Source organism: Pleurodeles waltl, chromosome 4_1 (assembly GCF_031143425.1).
Source record: "Pleurodeles waltl isolate 20211129_DDA chromosome 4_1, aPleWal1.hap1.20221129, whole genome shotgun sequence".
In the NCBI taxonomy this organism is placed as follows: Eukaryota; Metazoa; Chordata; class Amphibia; order Caudata; family Salamandridae; genus Pleurodeles; species Pleurodeles waltl.
The window spans coordinates 398,178,995-398,203,388 of record NC_090442.1 but is presented as its reverse complement, the minus strand read 5'-3'; the positions used below and the strand labels follow the sequence as shown (position 1 = coordinate 398,203,388).

Here is a 24,394-nt window from a genome sequence, read left to right as displayed (position 1 = left end):
GGCGTGAAGCCGACCCCGAAGTAGGTGAAGACCTACAGCGACAACGCTCCTTCTCTGGCGTCGCATCATCTGACCGATGGGGTGAAGTCAAAGAACACTTGTCCTTCTTCGACTTCTTCTTATGCTTACTTGCGTTTCCCTAAGATTTTGAATGGGATGATGACTAATTATGAGGGCTCCGCGAGGGGTCTCGGGACCTTCTTCTCGACCGAGACAGGGAGTGACGCAGAGATGATCATTGGGCCACAAGTAGCTTTAGGGACCGCTCCCTCTAAGCCTTCGGGTTCATGCCCCGGCACTCGGAGCGCAACTTCGGGTTGTGGTTGCGCTCCAAACATCACAGACACACGAGGTGCGGATCCGTCACGGACATCATCCGGCGAGTGGAGTCGCAGGGCTTGAAGCAGGTCTTCCGTGTCGACATTCTCAACACACCAAGAAGTAAAAAAAACTTCGACAAAAGTCGAAAGGACAGTCAAAAAGTGACTATAGAGGTAACTCTCTTCGGACCTGCGCGTAGGCTGGCATGAAAAGAAAAGAACGGACGTCAACACGTTGGGATGGTGCCTATATACAAACCGCAATGTCATATCTGGCGTCCCTGACGCCACTAAGGACACGGAGTCAACCGACACCCCCCGACAGCACGCAGGTGTGCTGCTCGAACAAAAATCTCCAGATCCAGACTGATGTCAGGGGGAAATTGTAAGATAAGGAATCTGAAACTAGAAGTCACTATCAGATATTAATTTAATGAGCAGCTTCCAGTGCAGCATTCTGTCCTGGCAAAGTTGACATTTCTGCTATTAAAGTCTACAAAGTGCCATCAGTGCCCTCCCTTGGCTAAGCATTCATCTGAAATAAGCAATAAAGTGCACAACATAATTGCGAAAGTAAAATAGTGATCCTTACCAGCTTTGTGCTGCTCGGTTAGGTGACTGAGGTTATCTTCGTGGAAGTATTCATAGCAAGACGTCCCTAAAAGTTCCTGAGGCAGATACCCTAAAATAGCCGTTGCCCTGATTAAAAAAGAATAATGTATGTCAGTACAGAAATTAATTATTTACACTGAAAGGTGGATTCAGTTACTTAATGTACAAAAGAACAAGGGGAGACAATTCATGCAAGTCTCCATAGCAGCAAAAACCACATCCTAGTCTGAAGATCGAGCAATGGGAGGCATTGTTTGATGTGCGGTTGCCAACATAAGTGAGGATTCTTGCTTATGTATTGTGTCTAGTGAAAAGGTAGATGGAGATCCATATAAAATAATGCCCAGAACCACGTGCCTTGAATTTGTTTTTTTCTTTGAATTAGTCTAAATAATTCCAGTTCAATACAGTTTTTGAAGAGGCAACACGTTTACTGGTGGATATTATTCAGGCTGGGCCACGGAAGCCCGGCCAGCTGCAAGTTCAGGATGGAATGTAGGCGACCCCTTGTCAATGAACTGAGGCAGAAGGCCTTGGCTGCTCCAATGTTCAATATACTTATCGATGATTATGATTAATTAACTGACAACATCTTATTAACCTTGACTAAGACCGGAGTAACACTCCAAAAACTCCAAACTCCATCTAGAATGACTCTTCCAGGTGTCAGGATCTAAAGTTACCACGAACAAATAGGAAACACTGAATTTAACTCTCTCGAGGAGGTTACTCTCCTTCAAGAACACTAATCATTTAGATGGGCATCAGCCTGTATTACCTACTTAGGGGTTAAAATATCCCCATCCCGGTCAGATATATATAAAATCAACTTTGTCACCCTAATGTACGTGATTAAAGACGGTCTACGGAAATGGGATACCCAACTGGTGTCCAGGCTGAGCCGTATTAGCACCCTCAAGATGAACATAATTCCAAAACTGTCATACTTGTTCCAGGCCCTACCTGTATTTTTACCTAACTTGTCTTCAGTACTCTGAACTGTGACTTTTTTAAATACATTTGTGGGGGGAGAAGAAAAGAAACCACAAATGGCATATGCCAGCCTATGTGGACCAAAGTGGAGAGGATTGTCAATGCATGACGTGCACACGTATTACACAGCATCCCAACTCTGGGTGCTGACAGACTGGAGTGTAAAGGAATCTGAAAAGGCCTAGATCTATGTGGACATGCCGTTAGTATTGCTGGCTCACACCTTGGGGGTTGATTTGTTGATTTGGAATCCCAGATCACCCAACCTATAACTCAGCATCCTGATAAACACTTCGCTGGGACGAGGCTGTACACACCCCTTCCATGTCAACCCAGAATTTACGTGTGCTCTCATTCCATGGCCATTTGATGCATGGCAACAAGGCAATTCTCTTATGATCCGAGATATGTATAATTATAATGTCATTAAGTCATTTACCAACTGCAAACACAAATTTAATCTTAATGAGACAGAAAGACAGACATTCCAAGCTGCAACACTGGACTGAACATCTTACTATAAATTAGGCTGCTACACGAGAACAAACACTGATTGAACAGTTTGTTAAGGTCACAATTGGGACAAGAGAGTTGACATCCTCACTGGGCATACACATATTGAGCAATAACGAACACACATATGGAGAGATCTGTACAAATATTCCCAGAGTGTTCTAAGCAAGGAGGGCCACTACAAGGGCCATAACAAGCTTCTCTACTAGAGGCATATGCACTCTACTAAACTGCAAAAACACTTATTGCTGGAAAGTCCACTATCCTAGAGAGAATGTGGGGTGAGAGATGATTTACTACATCCCAAAATAGATTGATTTTGGAGGGAGGTGTTTGTGGAAATCCATAAAATGCTTGGGTTACCACCTACCTAAGATGTTTTCATATGTACTTCTGGAAGCAGGAGCTCAGGACTTGCAATACTAAACCAAACATGACAAATTCATAATATCAAGCTGCCTAGGCACAGCAAGGATCATTATCGTTGTTGTGTGGAGAGAAAAGGAAGCTCTGGATATCACACAGTGGCATTCTTGGATTTGAAATATTGTGGAGATGGAGAAACTAACAAGCCTTAGCTAATGGCCAGGTGACCCTTTTGGATGACAGGAATTCACTTCTCATCTCAGAGTCCTTAACTTTCTTTAAGACTTTATTTACGTAAGTTAACATCATTGATATGATTATATGTACATGGGGTGTGACCACTGATACAGGTATGGGGAGGTGGAGGAGATGGGGCATGCATTTTTTTCTTTGTTGATAATCCCTTTTACGTTTGACCTTACAACTTATGACTGACATTTTTTCTCCACGTGTCATGTACAGTGTTGTTACTGCGGTTGCTATCGAAAAAATAAATAAAAAATTTTGACACAAAAATGAGTGAAGTGTCCTTCTGAAAAACCTCCATTGAGTGCAGATAAAGGTGGTTTTTCAGAGGCCAAGCTTTGGTATCAGATCAAGTGACTTGGAAGCAGAGTTGTGGAACGGCATCCCAGTATGTTGCAGGGTGGGACATTCTGAACAAGGTTAATGACATCAATGTAGGGAGCGATGTGCTCTGCTAATAAAAAGTAATAAGTGTCTCTTGCAAGCACAAAGTACCTGATTTGCGTCTAAATTATCCGCACGGGACCACAGAGGAAGAGATGCGTGGAAAACGGGGAGGTGTGTGTCTGTTTCTCCAGACGCACTCAGACGATGCGTCAATGCTTTTCCACGCAGCAAGGGCTTTGCATTGACTTCTAGCGCACAGGCTAGGATCCTGTTCGGGTTGCAGGGTATTTGGATGACCCGGGGACGACGCAGAGAAATCCTGAGCGTGCAGGATGAAGTCACAGAAGCTGCGTCTATCCGGTGGGGGATGCGAGGAAATTTCTGTCGCACAGCAGGCACTGACTCAATTTCCCTCACAGGAAGTCAACTGCCTCGTTCCAGCTCGGCAATGTGTTGATCCGGTGGGCCGTGCGTCGATCTCCACTCGCGGAGCCAGGCTGCGTCATTCCTGTTCAGCAATGTGGTGATTTTCTCACCGCAAGGCAGGCTATAAATTGATTCTGGCAGGCCGAGCATCGATTTTTCACCGCACAAGGAGTTATTTGCAGAGATTAAGTCTTTTTGGCCCGAGACTTCAGGAAAGAGGAGGCAAGCTCAATCCACGCCCTTGGAGAGCACTTCTCAGCAGAGCCAAAGGCAGCAGGGCAACAGCAAGGCAGCAGTCCTTTGCAGAAAAGCAGTCAGGTGAGTCCTTTGGACAGCCAGGCAGCTTCTCTTAGCAGGTTGCAGGCTCTTGTTCAGAGTTTCTTTCCCAGGTGGTATCTTGTCAAAAAGTGCCTCAGTTGGTAGGGTCAGAGACCCAGTTTATATACCCAAATGTGCCTTTGAAGTGGGGGAGACTTCAAAGAGTGGCTTAGAAGTGCACAAGGTCCCCTTTCAGTTCCATCCTGTCTGCCAGGGTCCCAGTAGGGGTTTGGCAGTCCATTGTGTGAGGGAAGGCCACTGTCCATTGACATGTAATTGTCAGGCCCTCAACCCTCCCAGCCCAGGAAGACCCAATCAGTATGCAGATGTGTGCAGGTGTGACTAAGCATCCTGTGTTTGGGGTTGTCTGAGTGGCTGGGTTAGTTGACAACTCCCTTGTGCATTTCAGACGTGGATTGTAAGGCACAGAAGGATTTAAGTGCAGAGAAATGCTCACTTTCTAAAAGTGACATTTCTAAAATAGCAATATTAAATCCAACTTCACCAGTCAGCAGGATTATGGTAATACATTCTCACTAAATATGACCTTGTTACTCCTTTCAGATCAGAATCTACCACTCAAACAGTATATGAAGGTATCCCTATGAAAAGAGCAGGCCTAGCTGCAATGTAAAACGAATTTAGGAGTTTTACACTACCAGGACATATAAACTACACATGTGTATGTCCTGCCTTTTACCTACATAGCACCCTGCCCTATTGGTTACCTAGGGCATACCTTAAGGGTAACATATGTAGAAAAAAGGGAGTTTAAGGCTTGGCAAGTACTTTTAAATGCCAAATCGAAGTGGCAGTGAAACTGCATACCCAGGCTACTTATGTGGGTGGCACAACCAGTGCTGCAGGCCCACTAGTAGCATTTAATCTACAGGCCCTGGACACATGTAGTGCACTTTACCGGGGACTTACAAGTGCATCAAATTAGCCAATTGGGTATGAGCCAATGTCACCATGTTTTAGGGGAAAGAGCATATGCACTTTAGCACTGGTTAGCAGTGGTAAAGTGTGTAGAGTCCTAAAACCAGCAAAAACAGTGTCAAAAAAGTGGAGGGCGTCAGGCAAAACGTTAGATGTGACCACCCTAAGGCTGTCAGGTCTAACAAGAGCCTATTGACATGTCCTTCATTTGGATACTTTGCTCACTGACCTTCACTTAATATGTGTTTCTTGAATGAAACACCCGTGTTGATTTGGCCCTGGCCTCAAAGGCGGGCAAGAATCAATTGAGTTGAAGGTCAATGATCCTGTTCTCAATCCAGTGATCTGAGGGTTCAGTGTACCTCTATTGAGAAGAATTTACTCAGCCTTTGGTGGGATTCAAGTATGATGTTGCCATCTAAAACTATGGGCTATTGAGGCAGTTTTTAAGTATCGTAAACTGAAAGGGAGGATATTTATTCAGAATATTGATGGACTGCAATTTTGTACGGCTCTTGTAGTTGTTTTACATATCTTATTATGGAAATCTTCACAGTGCTACATATATAGTTACAAGGCAAAACGCTGTTTGTAAATTTAAGAATTATGCACAATCCTGAATGCAAAATGTAGATTATATTCTTTCATACAAGGGAAGTGTACGATAATGTTTGGTATTGTTTTCACTGCCACTAACTTGTGCGAGGACCTGTATATGGGTGCCTTGCTGATTCCTAGGATGTTGCCAATAGTTCCTGACTGGGTCACATCTAACAAGGAGTCACATATCGACTTTAGATCAACAGACATTTCTTCTCAGTTTTAACAGGTTTAGTACTTGGTGAATAGAATGGAGTAGTCCTAAAAATAAATTCCAGACTCATTGATCTGATTTTGCATAAGGTGGTGTTTTAGCATGGATTCCCATACCTTCTTCCCCAACAGTGTTGTTCCTTCATACACCATTGCCCTTCTATCAGAGTGGTGACTTTGGAGACAGATTTTGGCTCTAATAGGCGCTGTGAAATCAGGCATCTTTTAATGTTTTTCTAAAATGTTTGACCTTTTATCTTGTATATTCTATTCTGAATCTACTCCAGTTTTGCTCAATTTTATGACACAACTTGATTTATCTAATTTACTAATTTGAACATTTACTTCAGTGTGTCAACAACATTAATTATGATAGTGGCCTTAGCAAAATCACCACAAGTTCAAATTTGTGGGTTCAGCTTCATCTGGTCTTATCATGGCATGTGCCCCAACCAGAGCTTCCATTTCAATGGCAGAGATTTTTAAGTGTGATGCAGTATTTGTGTTTGATCACAGATCAGAGCCTTCACCATCACGCATCAGTATGCTTAGTAAGGTTGCATTATATCTGATTTCGCTAAGCGCTCACAAGTTCTGACATTTTCTCCCCTGTAAGTCTGGAAATGTGAACCAGAGTTGAATTCCTTGATAATTTCTGGTGACCACAATCAGGGGTGTAGTATTGAATTGCATTAAAATTAATACAGTTAGTCTATACAAGAGTATAAAGGTATAGTTTGAGGTAGTATAAAAGTATGTGTCTTTCCATAATTACAAAGCATTTTGCAATTGCTCCCTCAAAAAGCACATCCAAACAGTTAAGTCAGCAGGTCCTCTCAATGTGACTTTTCTTAATCACAGATTCCCTCAGTCAATCAGTTGTTCATGAATTCTGGTAAACTGTTTTGTTTTTTTAAATAAGAACATTTTATTGTTTTTCGAAGCAACAAATAAACTCCAACTGAGCAAAAACCTACATAGCATTACATTGCATCTCATGGCCACAACCCACACCAGACATAATAGCACAACCCCTGCCACTACATCGAACTGCCTGCTCCCTACAAACCAGAATAAGCCCACCACTTGCACCAAACTTTGTCATGTTTGCGGGATACCCTAGTGCTTTCAGTTCTGCGCACCAGTCCATACCACGCCTCCAAGCCTCGATGGTCTTTTATTAAACACAGCAAAAGACACCCCTTCATTTCATCATATAAATTAGCATGTACTAAAACATGGTCTTTTTGACACAGTACCCTTTAGAATAGGCTTTAGAACCTGGCTTACCGCTGATCCACGTAGACAAATTTTCCATCCATGGTATAGCGTGTAACAAACTCAGTGGGTTTGACGGTAATCTCGCAGCTGTTTTGAGGAGCAATATATGGATGTAGCCTACCAATGGCAACGAGACAGTCAAAGTTATGGCTTTCCTTCTCAGCCTCCCTTTCTTGGTCCACTCCCACCACGCTAGGAGGCCAGCTCCGCAGGTAGCCGGTGCAGTGGATAGTACAATACCTTTTGTGATCTAGCAAAATAAGGAGCATTACACTGTTAGGATGTGCACTAATATTTTTATAATATCACGTTCACCGTCTCATACAGGTCATATAACAGCAGTGAGCAGGCACAAATATAAATTATGAGCTATGAAGGAGAAACGGTCTAGTGGTCAAGGTGTATCCAGGGAGCCAAACATACTATGTCTAATATAACTTCCCACTTGGACAACGAGTGGGGCTGGGAAATCATATCCTCTCTTTCAGTCTCAGTTCTCTAATATGAAAACCTGGTAAAAATTACACAGACTAACCCACATATTACTTAGAACTATATAACCATGGACTCACAGATCCTCTGTTAGTAAATCACCGCTTCTGAATAAAAAAATAAATATTGATGCTTCTCATGGTGAATTTCCCTTTACGATAATCTAATGCCCACCGGGCTCTCTGGTGAGCCATTTTAGCAAAAGATTTCCAAGTTAGAATCAAATAAGCCACAAGCTGACGGATGACCATCAAATAAGATTCTGATCAAGACATTACCATGTCAAGATTTTAAGTTCACATCCCCAGAAGGAAAAATAAATTAAAAGAAGGGGGTAGTGTAGAGCTTGACCCATGACCCCTAAGAATAGGGGCACAGAGTCTGCTGTATATAAAGACAAAATCGAGCAGTCATAGAAAATTATGGCATAATTCAAATTACAATGCAACAGATATGATGCCGAATGAGACGCAAAATATATTTATATAAAATTGGAACATTATTTATGCCATAGATGCCACTGAGATAACAAACTGTCACTGACTAAAAATACATGAGACAGACCCAGTACAACAATTTAAGCAAGCAAGGGCACAGCACTAGAGGAGAAAAGATTCTGCTCCGTAAATCAGACAGGGAATTTCCAATATAGGTGGGCTTTGGGATTCCCTTTAAGAGTTCAAATGATAAACCTTTTAAAGGAAATTCCAGTGACCAACTGCAGTAATGGGATGCTGCTGGTGGAGAAAAATGAATAGACGCTTGAATGAGATCTCAACTTATAAAGGGGATCTATCACTAATAATAATGAGTGATTTACCTCAGAATTACATTTTTAAATAAATACAAACCTTTTTACTCAGGGTAAAGATTCAACTTAAATCAAGGAGGAAGGTTGCATAGCAACAGATCTGCCACCCCGACATACTAAGACATTAACACCAAAGCTCTTGAGAGACACACATCCAGAGGGGAGAACAACTTTGAAGCTGGAATGAACTTTTCTGTACTAGAGAGGACATTTTTTGTCCAAAAACTTTGAACAGGATTTTAGAGGTCCCTGTGAAAGAGGTAAAGCAGCAGGAAAGACAGCATGCTCTTTTAAGCCAGTTGCTAGTAGCAGCTGTGGCTCACAACTTCAATAAGGAAAGGGGGTGAGGGGGGTGCACATGGGGGCAGTCCGCAAGGGGGGCAGCAGGCCAAAAAATGAATCTAACATAAAATAAAATAACAACTTACCCGCTACTTGCCGCACCTTGCTGCAGGCAGGCACAGACTCCCAGCCTGCTCTGCGCCGATCCTGACGCTGCTCAGAGCAGCGTCAGGATTGGCTGCCAGCGGCGTTCCCAGGCAGGCTGGGAGCCTGTGTAGGCTCTCTCCAGCCCAGCTGGGCTGAAGAGAGAGCCTACAGCGCATGTGTGTTTGGCCTGCCCGAGACCGCCGCCCAAACACACATTTTCTCTCCCCTCAGTGCTCATCACTCCCATGTGATCCAGTCCGCCACAAGGCCCTGGACTGGATCACATCCTTCCTTTCCGGCAGAACTCAGAGAGTCTGCCTCGCTCCGTTCCTGTTAAAGGCCACCAAGACCATCTGCGGAGTTCCCCAGGGATCCTCTCTCAGCCCCACCCTTTTCAATGCATATATGGCGCCACTCGCCAACATCGTCCGATCCCACGGCCTTAACATCGATTCCTACGCGGACGACACACATCTGATCCTCTCCCACTCGAAGGACCCGTCACCACCAAGACCAACCTCCACACCCGACTTCACGCCATCGCCAACTGGATGGAGGCAAGCCGCCTCAAACTGAAATCGGATAAGACCGAGATCATGATCCAAAAATCAGCATGGGACGACTCCTGGTGGCCTGCCACTCTAGGAGCCGCTCCAACTCCCACCACCCACGCACGCAACCTCGGCTTCATACTGGACTCATTGCTCACTATGACCCAGCAAGTCAACGCCATCTCATCCTCATGTTTTAAATCCCTCCGCATGCTTCGCAAGACCTTCAGATGGATCCCCACTGAAACCAGAAGAACGGTCACCCACGCCCTCGGACTACGGCAGCGCACGCTACGAGGGAACAATGGCCAAGCTCCAGAGAAAGCTTCAGCACGACTCATCCTTAACCTCCCTCGCCACAAACACATCTCAGCCCACCTCAGAGACCTCCACTGGCTCCCCGTCAATAAAAGGATCATCTTCAACTTCCACGTCCCGACACGCCAGTTCTGCTCCGCCAACCTCGCCCTTGCCACAGTCCCCCGCGTCCACCGTACCATAGCTGGAGGCAGATCCTTCTCCCACCTCACCGCCAAGACCTGGAACTCCCTCCCTGTCAACCTATGTCTGACCCAGGACCTTCTGACCTTCAGGAAGCGTCTCAAGACCTGGCTCTTCAGGGAATGGGAGGTGGAAGAGGAATGCAAGTTGAGGAAGGTGAGGCAAGACAAAAATGCAAAATGTGAACTGGAAATATAGGGGGATTTGCTTGAAAGCCTGGATGAGTGTGATCGAGAATATGTTGGGAGCCCAGGGCACTCGGAGGGGGGCAACAATGTTATTACTAGTGATAGGATTGCTGATGACTGAAAGGTAGGATCATGAGATGGAGCAGTGGTTCAGTTGTAAAGACTGGCGGTGTTGAGATGATAAATTAAGCTGGGTCTTCGGAAGAAGGAAAAATTGCTGCCTCCCCATTCTCTTCCTTTGCTGTGGTCCATGGGAGTCTTGGGAATACTGCGTGGTGCTGAGGTGTACCAATGTAACCCTGCTGCATAATTAAATGGTTGGCAATTTGCCATTTATGTTGATAAAACTGTCAATAAAAATATTATTTTTTTAAATTAAAGAGCTCGACTAATATTTGATATTAAATAAGTTTAGTTTGTGAAAGATCTTGACTATCCTTAAGTTTCTAAGTTATTATCGTGTCCCTATTTGGGGTTCCGTGAAACTGCAAACTTACTTAAAGGGCTGGAATATGTATTAGGGGTGGGGGGGGCAAGAGGAAAAGCCTTGTTTAGCTTTCAAATTACTTGGAATCTTCCTGTTTGATGTAGTGGCCTTGTTTATGAGCAAACGAAGAATACTATATCTGTGCCAAACAGTCGAGCAGAAAGCTAGGAAAATATAGCACATAAGATGAAAGGCATCCTGTGTTTGCTCCCAGTTGACGGGGAATCTATTTCAAGTACCAATCAGGGGAGGTTTGGAAGGAGTGAATCCTCATTATCGAGACAGTCCGTGGGTGGAGCTTAGGAGGCATAGAGAGAGGACAGGGGTCTGCCATCCCGAAAAACACCACAGGATGATACTATCAGATAGGCTGTGTGACAGTAAACACAAAATGCTAAAAAAAGAAGGAGGTAAACTGAATTACAGGAATTATTTTGGGAGGCTACACATAATAACTAGCCACCGGCTAGTGTCCATCACTAAACCAGCTTCCTATCACCAGCCCTTCAGAACATAAGTGAACCTGGTGATGAAACAGAAGAAGGAAGTTCTGTCTGGATCTGCCTTAAATCGAGGCCAGAAGTGGGACCTGCTCTTTACTTGTGTCTAGGTAACACAACTGCTCTACCAGGTACAGTTGGTTGCCTATCTCTTAGCCATCGGGACAGAAATGGCAGAGCTAGTGTGCCCATGTGTGAAATATCCAGTTGAGCAGGTGGAAGTGGACGTAGTGGACTCTCCCGAGACCGTTCCTGAGGTGAGACCTCGTCCACAGGAGCCTCCATGGAAAACCTAGAAGTCGTAGAAGTGATCAGGTGAGGACTTTCTAGCACAAGCAGAAAAGTGTGGCCCTTTTGGATCTCCAGAGATCTGGTACAAGGTGCTGAGGCTACATAGAAAAGGTGAAAGCTTGACAGGCAAGATTTCTAGATTGTGCCATGCTTGGAGATTTTGTTGAGTGTGAAAAAAAAAAATTCAGGAGGACACTGAGGTGAAGGTATCCAGCCTCGTGGAGCCCTAACCAGCTACGGTGTTCGGCTTTGCCATTCTGGAAGACTTTTAGCTCCAACGACATGACTGAGTCCGAAGACAAAAACTTGGAATCAGGGCAAGGTGCAAAGTTACTACAGTGGACCAGTGACCTCAGCAGTTACAGAACCCAGCTTTGTCCTCCTTAGTTCTTCCGGTATCAAAACGTATGACTCTGGTAGGAAACCAGACTTGACATGCCTGACCCAGATACAACATTCTGCGTTGCCCTGCTAGAAAAGGTTGTCTTTCAGAAAAAAAAGAGCCTTGGCTTCTCCGCCCGTAGCTCCACTGTTGTCAGCCTGAAATCATGAATAAATCTCGGTTACACAGAAACCATGACTTGTACTGGTGCTTTTTGCTATATAATTTAAAAGGTCAGATCTGTTGTTCCATTTATCTTTAATTTCTACCTAATAAATCGTTCTACTTTATTTATTGGGGTTTTCTTGTCCTTGATACTGTTTCAGTGCTGCTCAAATATATAATATGCATGTTTTGTTTTGCTGGGCAAGCCTGCTGCTTTATGCCATATATACTATGACTCAGGTTGACCTAGCAACAGAATGTATCAATATACTGGTGGGATCCCTTTCCCAAATGAATAGTCCAAAGTCTCACAGTGGTCTAGAAGCACTAGCAAACAATTCATTACTGACATATATATGAGCAACTATGATGATATTTGCCTTTGAGACATGGTTTGCAGACACTCCAGGGATTCCCAGTTTTGAGATTTGTGAAGCAAGGCCACAATAGGAAACACCAAGGGCCAGAAAATGGAAATTGTACCACGGATAGCACTTCTGCAGAACGCTGTGCTATGTGTTCTATTTCCAACAAGTGTCAGCTGTTTTGATTTAATCAAGGTGGAATTTTGAGGTACAAATGAATGATCTGAACCAACACCGATTAAACTGGGAAATTACTCCAGGGTGTGATAATTGATTAGGATGCACACTGAAAAGATGAGCCATCGAACAGACCGCAGTTAATTGGGAATGGATTGAAACAACTGTGTGCTGATTCCCTTTTGGGTTCTTTAATAATTATTAACTTTAGCTGGAGTATAGGCTGACTCATTGTATTTGCCACTGAAGATGCCATAAAAGAAGAAGTCATTGCGGTGGCTGAACAACCGAAAGCAAGAAGATGCACCTCAGTTTATGTACCAATGGCTTCCACTGAGGTGCACTTAACCATGAGTAATCTTGTAACACACTCATGCGGCCAAATCTTGGGCAGTAATGGAATGTACATAAAATTCTAAATCTTCTACTATTTTCTCAATTGAAAGAAAAGTTACATTTTGAGAATGCAATTCTGCCTTTAGTGATCCTATCCTGGGGATAATTCATATTGTATATTGCATAAAACAATTCTCTTGTAGGGTAAGATTATAATGGGTCAGCAGAAATTAAACGGGCAAGCTACTGATTCACTGTATACCGATGAATGGAGAATAACATCGAGGGTTGCAAGGCAGGACTTACATATGAGCTGGCAACCTTTAGAATAGGAGTAACTTGTAATATGTCAGCCCTAAGTGTTTGTACACACCTAAATAAGGATAGTGCAAGTCTTATCTGGCCTTTTAAATGCGTGCATTTCCCACGCTAAGCCACGATAAATACTACATTTACCAAAAATAAAAGATTTTAAAATGTGAAATTGGGTTGAATGCTGAAAGGGTTTTTATTTTTTTTGTGTTTACTGCTGCAGCAATGCACTTTTTACTGTACTAGCATTACAAAGGTGTAAAACAAGTATCATATATACATCATTTAAAGAAATGTTCTACTTTAAAAAAACATTGTAAACGGTTTTCTTATAAAAGTTATATTTTACACATTCTGTTGTAGTCGGTTGGTCAGAATTCATAGGATAATGCTTAGACTACATAAGGAAAAGTCCATAACTGGGTAACACATTGCACCTATTTATTTATGTTATATTATGGAATAGACTGGAGCATTAACCAGAACTACAGCACCAAATAGCAAACTTTCAATGAAAAAGCACAGAGGCAATAATATACAGCAGCAAAGCGGATACTAAGTCTAAATATAAAGGAACAAAGAGGATAGTTCTGTGGTGTCGACCAGGCCTAGGTGACCCGCGTTGCACTAATTATGGAGGCTTAGGTAACAATGTACAAATCTGCCAGCAAGCTTGCCCGTAATCATGATGAAATCATAAAATTAAATTACCACTGGCATAAGTTAATCATTACAGACTGAACTGCCGAACAGGAGCACTACAATACTGATTTAGAATTGTAAGGTCAAATGATGTTTAATAATTCTACGAAAACTCAAAATAAAAATATTTTATTATAGTCTATAAAGGGCTAGACTGTGGTACATTTCAACAATATCTCTTCCTTGTGGGTGCTTCTAGATTACATTAAAATGGGCTCTATGTTTAAATCCGGTAATAGAAAACCACATTGCATGAGTCGGTAGGGAAGAAATCCAGCTAGATCACAAAAATCAGAGATTATCATAACATTATAAATTTACAATATCTGCGGAGACACGCCTTGTTATATTAACAAATGTTACATTTTTTGCAGCATGGCCAAACTGAATATCGAGAAATGACCATAATGCTTTAACTATAAGGGATACCTTTCTTCTTTGAGTTGGATAAATATTCATTCTCTTGCTTTACAGTCACTCTTCTGTATTTCATACGGCAGAAGAAGGCTCGCCTGGCACCGCAGTGAAGTCGAGATGTGCCCGCCTGGCAGTCCGTTTGCACTTGCAAACCAGCTGTGAAAATATTATATCAAGTCATTTCAGAATATATTACCACAGCATATTAAAAAAACTTGCATTTGAACACCATCCAATAATTGACTGGCCTCTTCTCAAAAGCACGCTGGCGCTGGAGTATTCAGGGTGCTTGCGACAATAAAATCTGTCTTGCCATTTTGTGCATGGGTACCTATGACGTGAGTGTTAATTTACGGCCGAGCAGCTCCAACGGGCTTCTGAAAGAGTGGAGTTGCCACCAAGATAAGTCCTGCCTGCTGCCACCCACCCTGGTTCACATGACCCAGCAAAGGCAAGGAAACCTCATTTATGGTAGGAGTCCAAGTTCGTGGTTAAGAGTCTTCCTCTGTGTATGAGGAGATGAACACATCCATTTGATTCTCTGCCTTGACACGTGAAAGAGGGAAAGAGCGTCAGATGAGGTCCTGTTCAAGTGTCTCCACTATGCTCAGTGCCAGACTGGGAACCCAAAGACGCCCTGACAAATTTTGACAGACCAGCCCTCATATGACGCTTAGCAAGTAAGCCCGACCTTTGCAATGGGGCTTGGAAGGTCCACCCTCCCCAAAGACTGGGAAAAAAAACAGAACTTTCTAACCTGTACCATGCAGTTTGCATGCAGCTCTTTGATGCCAGTTCATAGCGCACTGTGCTAGATTACGAGTGTAACTTATAAACTGCACAGTAACAAAAGGAGCTCTGTGACAAAAGCAGTATCCTATTGAACTATGCACATAAAATAGTGTTCTATGAACAACATACTACACGGTCTGTGCAGCAGGCATATTAACACTCTGAGGTTACTTAGATGAGTCAAAACTGCCACTAGACAAAACCCTGATCTATCTCCAGTAGGTTGATTAATCACCAGAGGTATTTTGGCACTTTTATTGTTGCTTGAAAACTGTTGGTTTCAAGGAACTCTGCAGTGCTTTCAAAACTGCTGCACTGTTATAACAAAAGCGTCTCCCCACCCTTCCAGCCTCCCGGGAAAACGCTTGAAAGCTGGTCCCGCCAGTCCGGCCTTTATAATGCTAACCAGTGGATAGTCCTGCATTTGTCTCCTGTGCCTAGAAGCACCAAGCCCTCTCAGGAGTCAGACATACACTGTAATCTATGATTAGGACTCCCCGGTTTTATGGTATTTAGTTTTTTCAACATTTCCCTCTGTAATTATCCATATGTATTTTTTACTCATTTGTTTCTGTATTTATCCATTTTTATTTTGTATTCACTGTTTAAATAGAGCTGCCATATGTATTTTGCCACATTTATTTGACTGATAAATGTATTCTCGCATTTGAATGTCCAAAAGGTTTCAGCAGTTTACAGTGCAACAGCGTTATCTGAAAACACTTGCATTGCAGAATAGCATTAATAACTGTAGATCTGCACTCAAGTTTAATTAGGAAATCTATTGTCTTTTTTTCATCTCCCTCACTTTGAATCCATACACCTACAGACTTGGCATTCATCGTCATCATATTTCCTTTATTTTGGCTCAGATAAGGCCATAAAAGTTATCAAACATACATTATGATAAAAACAATATATACATTTACAGAAATAAATTGGATTCTTTGAAATGTTAAAAATGTAAAAACAAGTTCAGTATCTAAGTTGACATGTTAGGGGATTGGTAAACTCTTCTGAATACAGTGATCCTTATTCTCTAAGCCAAACACTTTGAGCTGTTATACCATATTGCCAGAAAAATGAAGCAATTGAAAAAACAACTAGGCTGCTGGTGTTGTTTTTACAAACCTTAAGGCCAAAATAACGATCCCCGAAACCCATGAGTTTACAAAGGGGTTTGATCCAGCGAGCTTGTTACCTTTTGTAGGCCAAAAAATAAAATATGTTCACTGGTCTCCAATGCATCACAACCCATCGGGCATAAATTTGACTTGTCAGTCTTGTTTTTCCATGACCTGGTAAAAACTGCTAGTGTTAAAATCCCCAATCTGAATTTGACATAAAGTGCACGTGCAAAAGATTTGGACACCATTTCTAAATGGGGATCAAACTCAACAAACACTTACAAGAAAAAAAGCAATTTGTCAGGCTCCCTGGAGTAACCCTTGAGAATTTATCTCGCAAAACAAAATTCCAATATAAGAATTTATTGGGGTCAGGGTTTTTCATCAGCGTAGAGGCTATACACCAGGCCTCCGACCCATTCTCTCTAGAGCTCTAGGTCCTCAGTTGACCACAGTCTTATCCAGTACTGGATAGGCTATAATGCCTCTAAATCCGAAATGGAGCTCAAATGTAATCAATACGGATAGAGAATAATGGCGCACTGGGAGGGATTTTTAATAAAGACTTTAAGAATGTGTTCTCAGCTTTCTCCAGGATGTCCAGATTATAATGCCCCCAAAGGTCTGCTCCATAAAGGGCGGCCCCAAGTGCTTCAATCTTATAAATCTCCATGGGGGTGAGGGGATGGGGAAGGTGGATGCCCTACTAGCATATCTTATAATAGACCCAGCTCTTAATTTTAATGACATGGTGCTCTTCTGCAGCTGGGCTGCCCAGCTATGAGATTCTTATAGTCTGATACCCAGATAATCAAACTCGGGACCCTCTCTAACACCTCACCTCTTAAGGATATATTTTATCTTGTTTTCTTCTTATGGTTGCCAAACACCATATATTTTGTTTTGCTGTTATTAATGTCCAAAACCATGGTCTTTACAAAAAAGAGCAAACTTCTCTAGAGGTATGGATTGACCCATAGGACTTTTTGATAACGGCAAGGTGTCATCTGCAGAAAGTGAATAGGGTGTTTTCATGTCTTTGATCTTAGGGGAATAATTTTCACAATTAACAAGATATGAAATGCATGTGTTTATATACAAGAGGAAGAGCATGGGGGCAAAATGCACCCCTGACACATTCCTCTTCCTATCGGGGATTTCCTGTGTCACTTCACCTGCAGGGTCCTGTCTGACTCTAGCATAACTATCAAAGTATAACTTTTGTATTAGGGTCAACAGGCCCCTTGCTACACCACTCCTAGTCAGGACCTCCCATAAGTTGGATCGCAGGACAGGATCGAAGAGCCATGAAAGCAACGAATAGCCTCCCCATGTCCATATGAACAGTCCTCCATTTAATGGATAGGAAGCCTGTAATTTGATCCACAGTGCTGAAACTATGTCTTACACCCACCTGCAAGTAGGATAGCACCTTTGAGTCATTTATCCATTCCCATAGTCTAGTTAGTATTTGCAAACCCTTTCTGGATATTATTGATCTGGCTTATCAGTCTGTAGTTTCTCGGGCTAGATCTATCTCCTTTTTTTTTAAAAACAGGATTATTAAAGCTCTGTTCCAGGAGCTTGGAATCGAGGCTCCTGTGAGCAGAGCGTTAGACAGAACATTTACAGGGGCCCGAAATCTTGGGTTCGTTGCAATAAAGATCTATGGGGATTTTTTCTAAACTGGAGACTTTGCCAGGTTTCTGGGACTGAATGGCTGCTATGGTTTCTTTGGGTGAGAATGCCTTTTGCTCTACATCCCTATGCTCATAATTGGAAACTGATATCTGTTTTACAACCACATTAGTCAAGCTTTCTTCATCATATAGTCGCAAGAAGTGCACATACCACTCCTCAGGGGGGGAATATGGCAGTCTGGACGTGATGAATCACTGCTCCCGCCGTGGGTGTGTAATTGTCAAAAGCACTTGCTATCTCTGCCCCTGAATGCTGCTAACAGATTGACCCAAACTCCCTCTTCCCACTGGGTCTTGCTGGTCTTAATGGTGCTGACATACTCCCGCTTAGCCATGGAAATTAAAGTTCTTTCCTTACACTTCAAGACTTTGATCAGGGCTACTTCAGCATTTTTACACGCTTCATTGAACCACTCATTTGACCTTGCAGTCCAATGACCCCTTTTTCCCTTACTTTTTCACAAATAGGTTGCCCAATCTAGAATAAAAATTATCGTGGGCTATCACTCTTTGCTCTGGGGGCAGAAATGGTGTGTAAAAACATTTAGGGCCTGATTCTAACTTTGGAGGACGGTGTTAAACCGTCCCAAAAGTGGCGGATATACCACCTACCGTATTACGAGTTCCATAGGATATAATGGACTCGTAATACGGTAGGTGGTATATCCGCCACTTTTGGGACGGTTTACCGTCCTCCAAAGTTAGAATCAGGCCCTTAGTTCTTTTGTGACAAGTAGGGATAATTTGGACAACAATTCCTCAGATTTAGAAAATGCATCCCATTTCACGGAATGCTTGATGAGGCTAATCACCCCCGGGTTTAAGGAGTCTTGCATATCTAATACCCCTCTCCCTTTGTACGACATCTTATCCCAAAGCAAATAGATGGGGAAATGATCGCTGTCATGACGGCCAATAACTGCTATGTCTGAAACCTTATGCCAAATTCTTAGATCCAGTAACACAAAATCAATATGGCTGTTGTAGTTACCCCTAAAAATGGTAGGCTTCACGCAAATATATGAGGGGGAACGCCCATTACCAGATCCTAAACCATGTGAAGTCATTATGTCTATGATCTGCAGGGCCGCTACACTCAATTTGGGTGCTTTACGCATGGTACTAAGATAGGGAATTCCCCAGGAATTTTCTTCTTCCTTGGTAAGAAGCAAGTAAGGTGTGTAGAGTTCAAAACATGTACTAAAATCAACTGTGATAATCACCTAATGTGTGAGAGCCAATTCTGCCAAAGTCGCTTTTAGAATGTTTAAACTGTGCAAGGTTTGGACAAAGTGAATAGATCTATTATAAATATTTATCACCAAAGATGGGATCCCATTCTTTTTTGGGGATATTCTGATAGCTAGTAAATCATGGGAATCAATATGGATTTTCCTTAAGTCACATCCAAGTCATATATTTTAGCCATATGATAAGACCCCCAACCCTGAGGGCCTGCCTGCAATAGATGGGATGGCCTCAATGCTATATGTTGTGAAACCCTGCATATGTGTTTGGCTAATAGCCCATGTCTCCATAAAAATAACCACAAATCAAAGTTCTCAATAATCAATCCCCAGTCCTCACTATCCATTTTTGCCCTTATCCCCGCATTGGTCTAACAAATAAGGAGCGGTGGTCGCCTAGCGATGTTTAATGGAATGTCGGGTTCAGAGTTTGACGGGGATGGCTGCTGGGGATCTGTTGATGAAACATAGTCAGTGTTTATTCTTCTCCTAATTCCAGAAATTAACTAAAGCCCTTTGTTAGACACCAAGGGTCTGGCTAAGTTGCCTTCTTCTAGGGCACAAGGGTGTATAGAGGAAGAAACAGCTAGAGAATTTAGCAGTCAGTTTTGCTCAGACAAGCCACTTTCCTGAACGCTGAAGCTCTGTGGCCTGGGAGCTTCACAAATTTGACTCTCTGTGCTCTGATATTCCACCTTTCCAAGACCGCCCTCCTACTCGGCATTGGATGTTTCAGAAGGGGAAGTGTTCATCTTGAAACAGATAGGAGAGCCATTTGTAGGTAAAGTACGAGCATCCAAGGAGATCACGTCATTTACCAAATCCAGTGAGATTAAGTTTATTTTAATCGAATCCCAAGGACCTACCAGCCTTGTAAGCTATTTGAAAGAGTGAGTATCAGAATAGACAATTGACCCGTAACCTCTTAGATGCCTCATCCAGAGGACTACTTTATTTTTCAACGAGTCTCTGGCAGACCTGGCATTCATGATTGACAGTAGAAAAAAACAAACACCCAAGAAGACCTATTTTGCGTATTTTTTTGTATTTAAAAATAAATACAGACAGGGAAAATAGTTTTCTGGCTGTATTTACCTACAAAAATCAGTAAAAACGGAAAACTAGGAGCCCTATCTACGATACTGCTTTTATATTGTGAGTATATATAGGTATAGCTTACATTTAGGAATACAGGGTCTAATTTTGAACAGCGCTTGTGTTACCATCTCTAATGAGTTAATTAAAACTTCTGATAAACTCAGATATGTTCCCGTAGAATCATTTGAGAAGGGTTACAGATGAGCAAGTGGGCTAACTGTATTAAACCCCTGCATCACAATGTGAATTCAGGAGGACTTAAATATCTCATTTTGTATACTGCTGTGCAATAGGTCACAAAACATACTAACGTGTATTAAGTCAGTCAGCCAGAAGTTTGTGAGCTCGGAACTCCTAAGGCTGATGACAGCATAGACAAAGAAGCCTTATGGGCTTATTTAGAGTTGGGCCGTAAGGTCAGAAATTGACCGATGATTTGTCCAACTTTCCGTTCCTCTGACTCCCTTAGAGGCGGGAAAGTGTGGTGCTTCTGACAAATGAGCCATTAGATGCCCAATCACAAAAATGATCCTCACCATTGCTAAACTGTTCCTACTTGCGGTGGGCACCAAGCCACTCTAGGTCTGGCAGGTGAATAACCCCCCAAAAGTCTGAGACCTTAATAAAATCTGTAGGAAGCATTCGTCTCCTTGCATTATCACTAGGACTGCCTCTCCTTATTTGGCATCCCCTTTGCAATACTAAAAACATTACTTAAACAATTGTAAGCAACTGATCTTGATTCTAGCACTTATTTATTGGCACTAAAATGAAACTGCATACTTTTGACTATGAGATTGGATTGATGTTCTGTGGCTAGTACTATTTTGTGAGCACTTGCCTTACACATTCATAGTTATCATGTACTTGTGAAGACACTACATTTATTTAGAAAAAAAAGAGACGTTTCAATTAAAAACTTGCAATCATGTTGTTAATAAAATGAATTTGCATGCTTACTTTTTGCATCAACAAGCTTTTCTCTTGGTGAAACATCAGACAAGGAAAGCTGCTCCTTTATCTTGGCAACATCTTTGGGATGCAGGTAATCAAACAGGCTCTGCCCCATGAGCTCCGACTGAAAAACAACGCGTTCAGAGTTAGATGCGGTTGTTGGATTCTTTTCACAAACGTGCTGTATACATAGTAGCCCAGGTGTAATAATGGAAAAAGATCAATTGTAAAAATAGAAAAAGAAAGAGGGAAAAGGCGAGAAATAGAGCAACAGTGAATTATTACTGTAGTGCCGTCTAAAATGCTTATTTTTGAAACCAAACTTAACCGTCTTCAATTGGCATTTAATTGTTAGACAGATACAACCTATGGAAATTGAGTAGGATAACGGTGCGCGCGATCTATAGAGACCCCACAAGACAGCAGCAACCAGGCATAGATAAGCAACGGACCCTTGTACTGTGTACGGTACTGTGCGAACGTGCTTGTGTACATTGGGCTGTGTTGCCTCTCTTTCCTGTTCAAAGGTGCCTGACGCGGGGCCAGCTGGTAACGGGTCCTTGGAGGTGGGGCACCAGGTTTGTGTTAGGTCATTACTTCGGGTCCCCTGGCCGCCAGGGTGTGCTCAGTTTAGAACGAGAAGGCGCTGCAGTGCGCAGGACAAAGTAGGAGGGCGTGGGACCTTGAAACATGCGGAGTAGGGGCCGGAGAGACCGAATTCGATGTAGACCGTTAGTCACAACCCAATGGCAATGCAGACAGACAGGCAAGAGGAACAAAAGAGACGCAGATGGACGACACCGAGAGAAAGAGACTGCTGGAGAGACAGACCGTAGTCAACGAAGACAAAGGTTAGCAGAAGGGAATAAGGCCAAAAAGACCACACAAAAATGCAGAAAGAAAGGAGCGCCCAGAAACATCAACACCAACTAAATGCAAGTTAGTGTAGTTTATTCAGAACTTAATTTTCATCTGTCAAAAAATTAATAAAGTTACTTAGGTAAAAGCTGAGAAAACCTTTATAGTTATCAGCATAGACAGATGCGGATCCATATCACATTGGAATTGCAGTGTGAGGCTACCAAGCTATCTGTCGATATCTGAAATCTCCGTCTATCATATCTTATCAGCGCTGGCCCTTCTTGCCTTTCTCGAGCTGCTACTCATTTGGTGACCTCCTTCTCTGACGGATTCACACCATAACGCCTGTGAGCTGAGTGCCTCCTAAGGTATGGTTGCTGCAGGTGCCAGTCTGTGGACTGCGTCAGCGATTGCAGCGAACTGGTTTTGGGTTTTTTGAAAGTGTCCAGCTCAAACTCGTTCTGAAAGACCACAGTTTGAATAAAACAGCCCAAAGAATCATCTTTTACAGTTTTAACCCAACTGTAACTGATCGTAGCTCAGGATTCTAAAGACGTATAATACTTTTATAAGATTTATCTAAAAACGCAAATAACCTCAGCATGAGCAAAACAAGTTTTAGAATATAAGGCAAAGAGACAGGGAGACCAGACGTCCCGGATTGCCCCGAACAATCCCTGTGTCGCGACACTGTTGTTAATTTTAAATAAATGCCCCGGTTTTTGGGGCAAAGGTCGGGTCAACCTGCGAATCAGAAGTGAACGCTATGCTCTCCTTTCATGTGCATCCTTAAAGTCTTAAATAATTGTAGTCGTTTATTGGTTTCCGCCTGGCAGCACAGGAGGTCTGCTAACTGCTCCCAGCAGAAGAGAGACGGAGGAGGGCGGAGATCCTGCCATATACAATGCTACATAAAGATAGCCTTGCAAACGTGTCTGTATGGATGTGTATACATATATATATACATATATATATATATATATATATATATATATATATATATATATATATATATATATATATATATATATGTATACAGTTACAAGGCTCCGCAAAAAAATGGGACAGGTCAGATATAACAGCGAGACTGAAGGCTGTCCCGGTTTTTGCTTCTCAAAATCTGGTCACCCTACACAGACAGAAAGGGCCATAGATACTCCTCCTTGTACTCCTAAGACATTCTAAAAATCTTAGGGAGCACATGTATTATTATTCCTATGATTCCATCATGCTTGCATTGGTTTTGGAAATATAGAGAATAAATAATGGATTTAAAGCAGCAAAATGCTTCACAATTGTTGAACTGTTCTACAAAACAACCATGTATAGAAAAATATGGATCTGCAATTGTTTAAAAATAAGCAGAAATAGTGATCTTTGGAGATAATATAATTCTAACATAGGTGGGGAAATGAGTATGTCCTATGCAGTGATGGGGAAAACTCAGTGTTGATCCGTGCAAGACGCTAAGAGATTCAATAACTCAAAATAGGATATATTGGAAAAAGTACAGAATGTAGTGATCCTAAGTCTGAAAATCAGTTGACATAGAACTTTGCGACAACAGTGAAACCTGGACTCGTATACATCTTTTATTTTAAGAAGCTGTGATGGTCTTTCATTTGTGGATGACTAAACTAGAGAGTGTGTGTGTGTATATATTTTTACTTTAAAAAAAATAAAGTTTACTGGGACGTTACAGTTAGCCTGCCATTTTACAAGAAGAAAACCATAGAAATTCACCTGAAAGAGTAATTTCAAGTAACTATAACATGCGCCCTAAGGTAACTATAACTTGCACCCCCGCCATGCACAGTTATCTGATCAACAATTTTACTACAGATGTTACAGAGACATTATCGATGATGTTATCAAAGATGTCATGAGTGCTTTAATTTGTGGGGTAATTAGCAGTGTATGGCAAAGGCGTGAGTTATAGTTACCTTAGGGAACGAGTTACAGTTGCATGAAATAACTAACTTTAACATGTGAATTTCTATGGTTTTGTACGTGTAAAATGTGAGCCTAACTATAACGTCCCTGTAAGCTTTGTTTTTTTAAGTGAATTTCTATGTTTTTTTTAATGGAAAGTAATTTTCATTGCTATACGTTAATCCAACCACCACAGCGCACTGCCTATGGCAGTGCGCGGCAGGCTAAAGGCATGGCCTGTGGCCAGGCCCTGCAGGCAACCACTATAGCAACCCAACCCTGCGCAAGCAAGCAATGGTTGTCCGTAGTGCATAGCGCAGGTCTGCATCCCCCCATTTCCCAGCCAATTTTGGCCCCGGGACC

The 24,394-nt window shown here is 42.4% G+C and overlaps 1 protein-coding gene across 1 annotated transcript in view; it reads right to left on the bottom strand.

The window, feature by feature from the left end:
* BMAL2 (basic helix-loop-helix ARNT like 2) overlaps window positions 1-24,394 on the bottom strand; it is a 198,864-nt gene that overhangs the window by 56,002 nt on the left and 118,468 nt on the right. The window contains exons 8-11 of the mRNA XM_069228622.1: window positions 21,245-21,362; window positions 14,333-14,476; window positions 7,224-7,464; window positions 913-1,019 (exon numbers count right to left, since the gene is read on the bottom strand). Coding sequence (XP_069084723.1) covers window positions 913-1,019; window positions 7,224-7,464; window positions 14,333-14,476; window positions 21,245-21,362 — 610 coding nt within the window. The remainder of the gene's footprint in view (window positions 1-912; window positions 1,020-7,223; window positions 7,465-14,332; window positions 14,477-21,244; window positions 21,363-24,394) is intronic.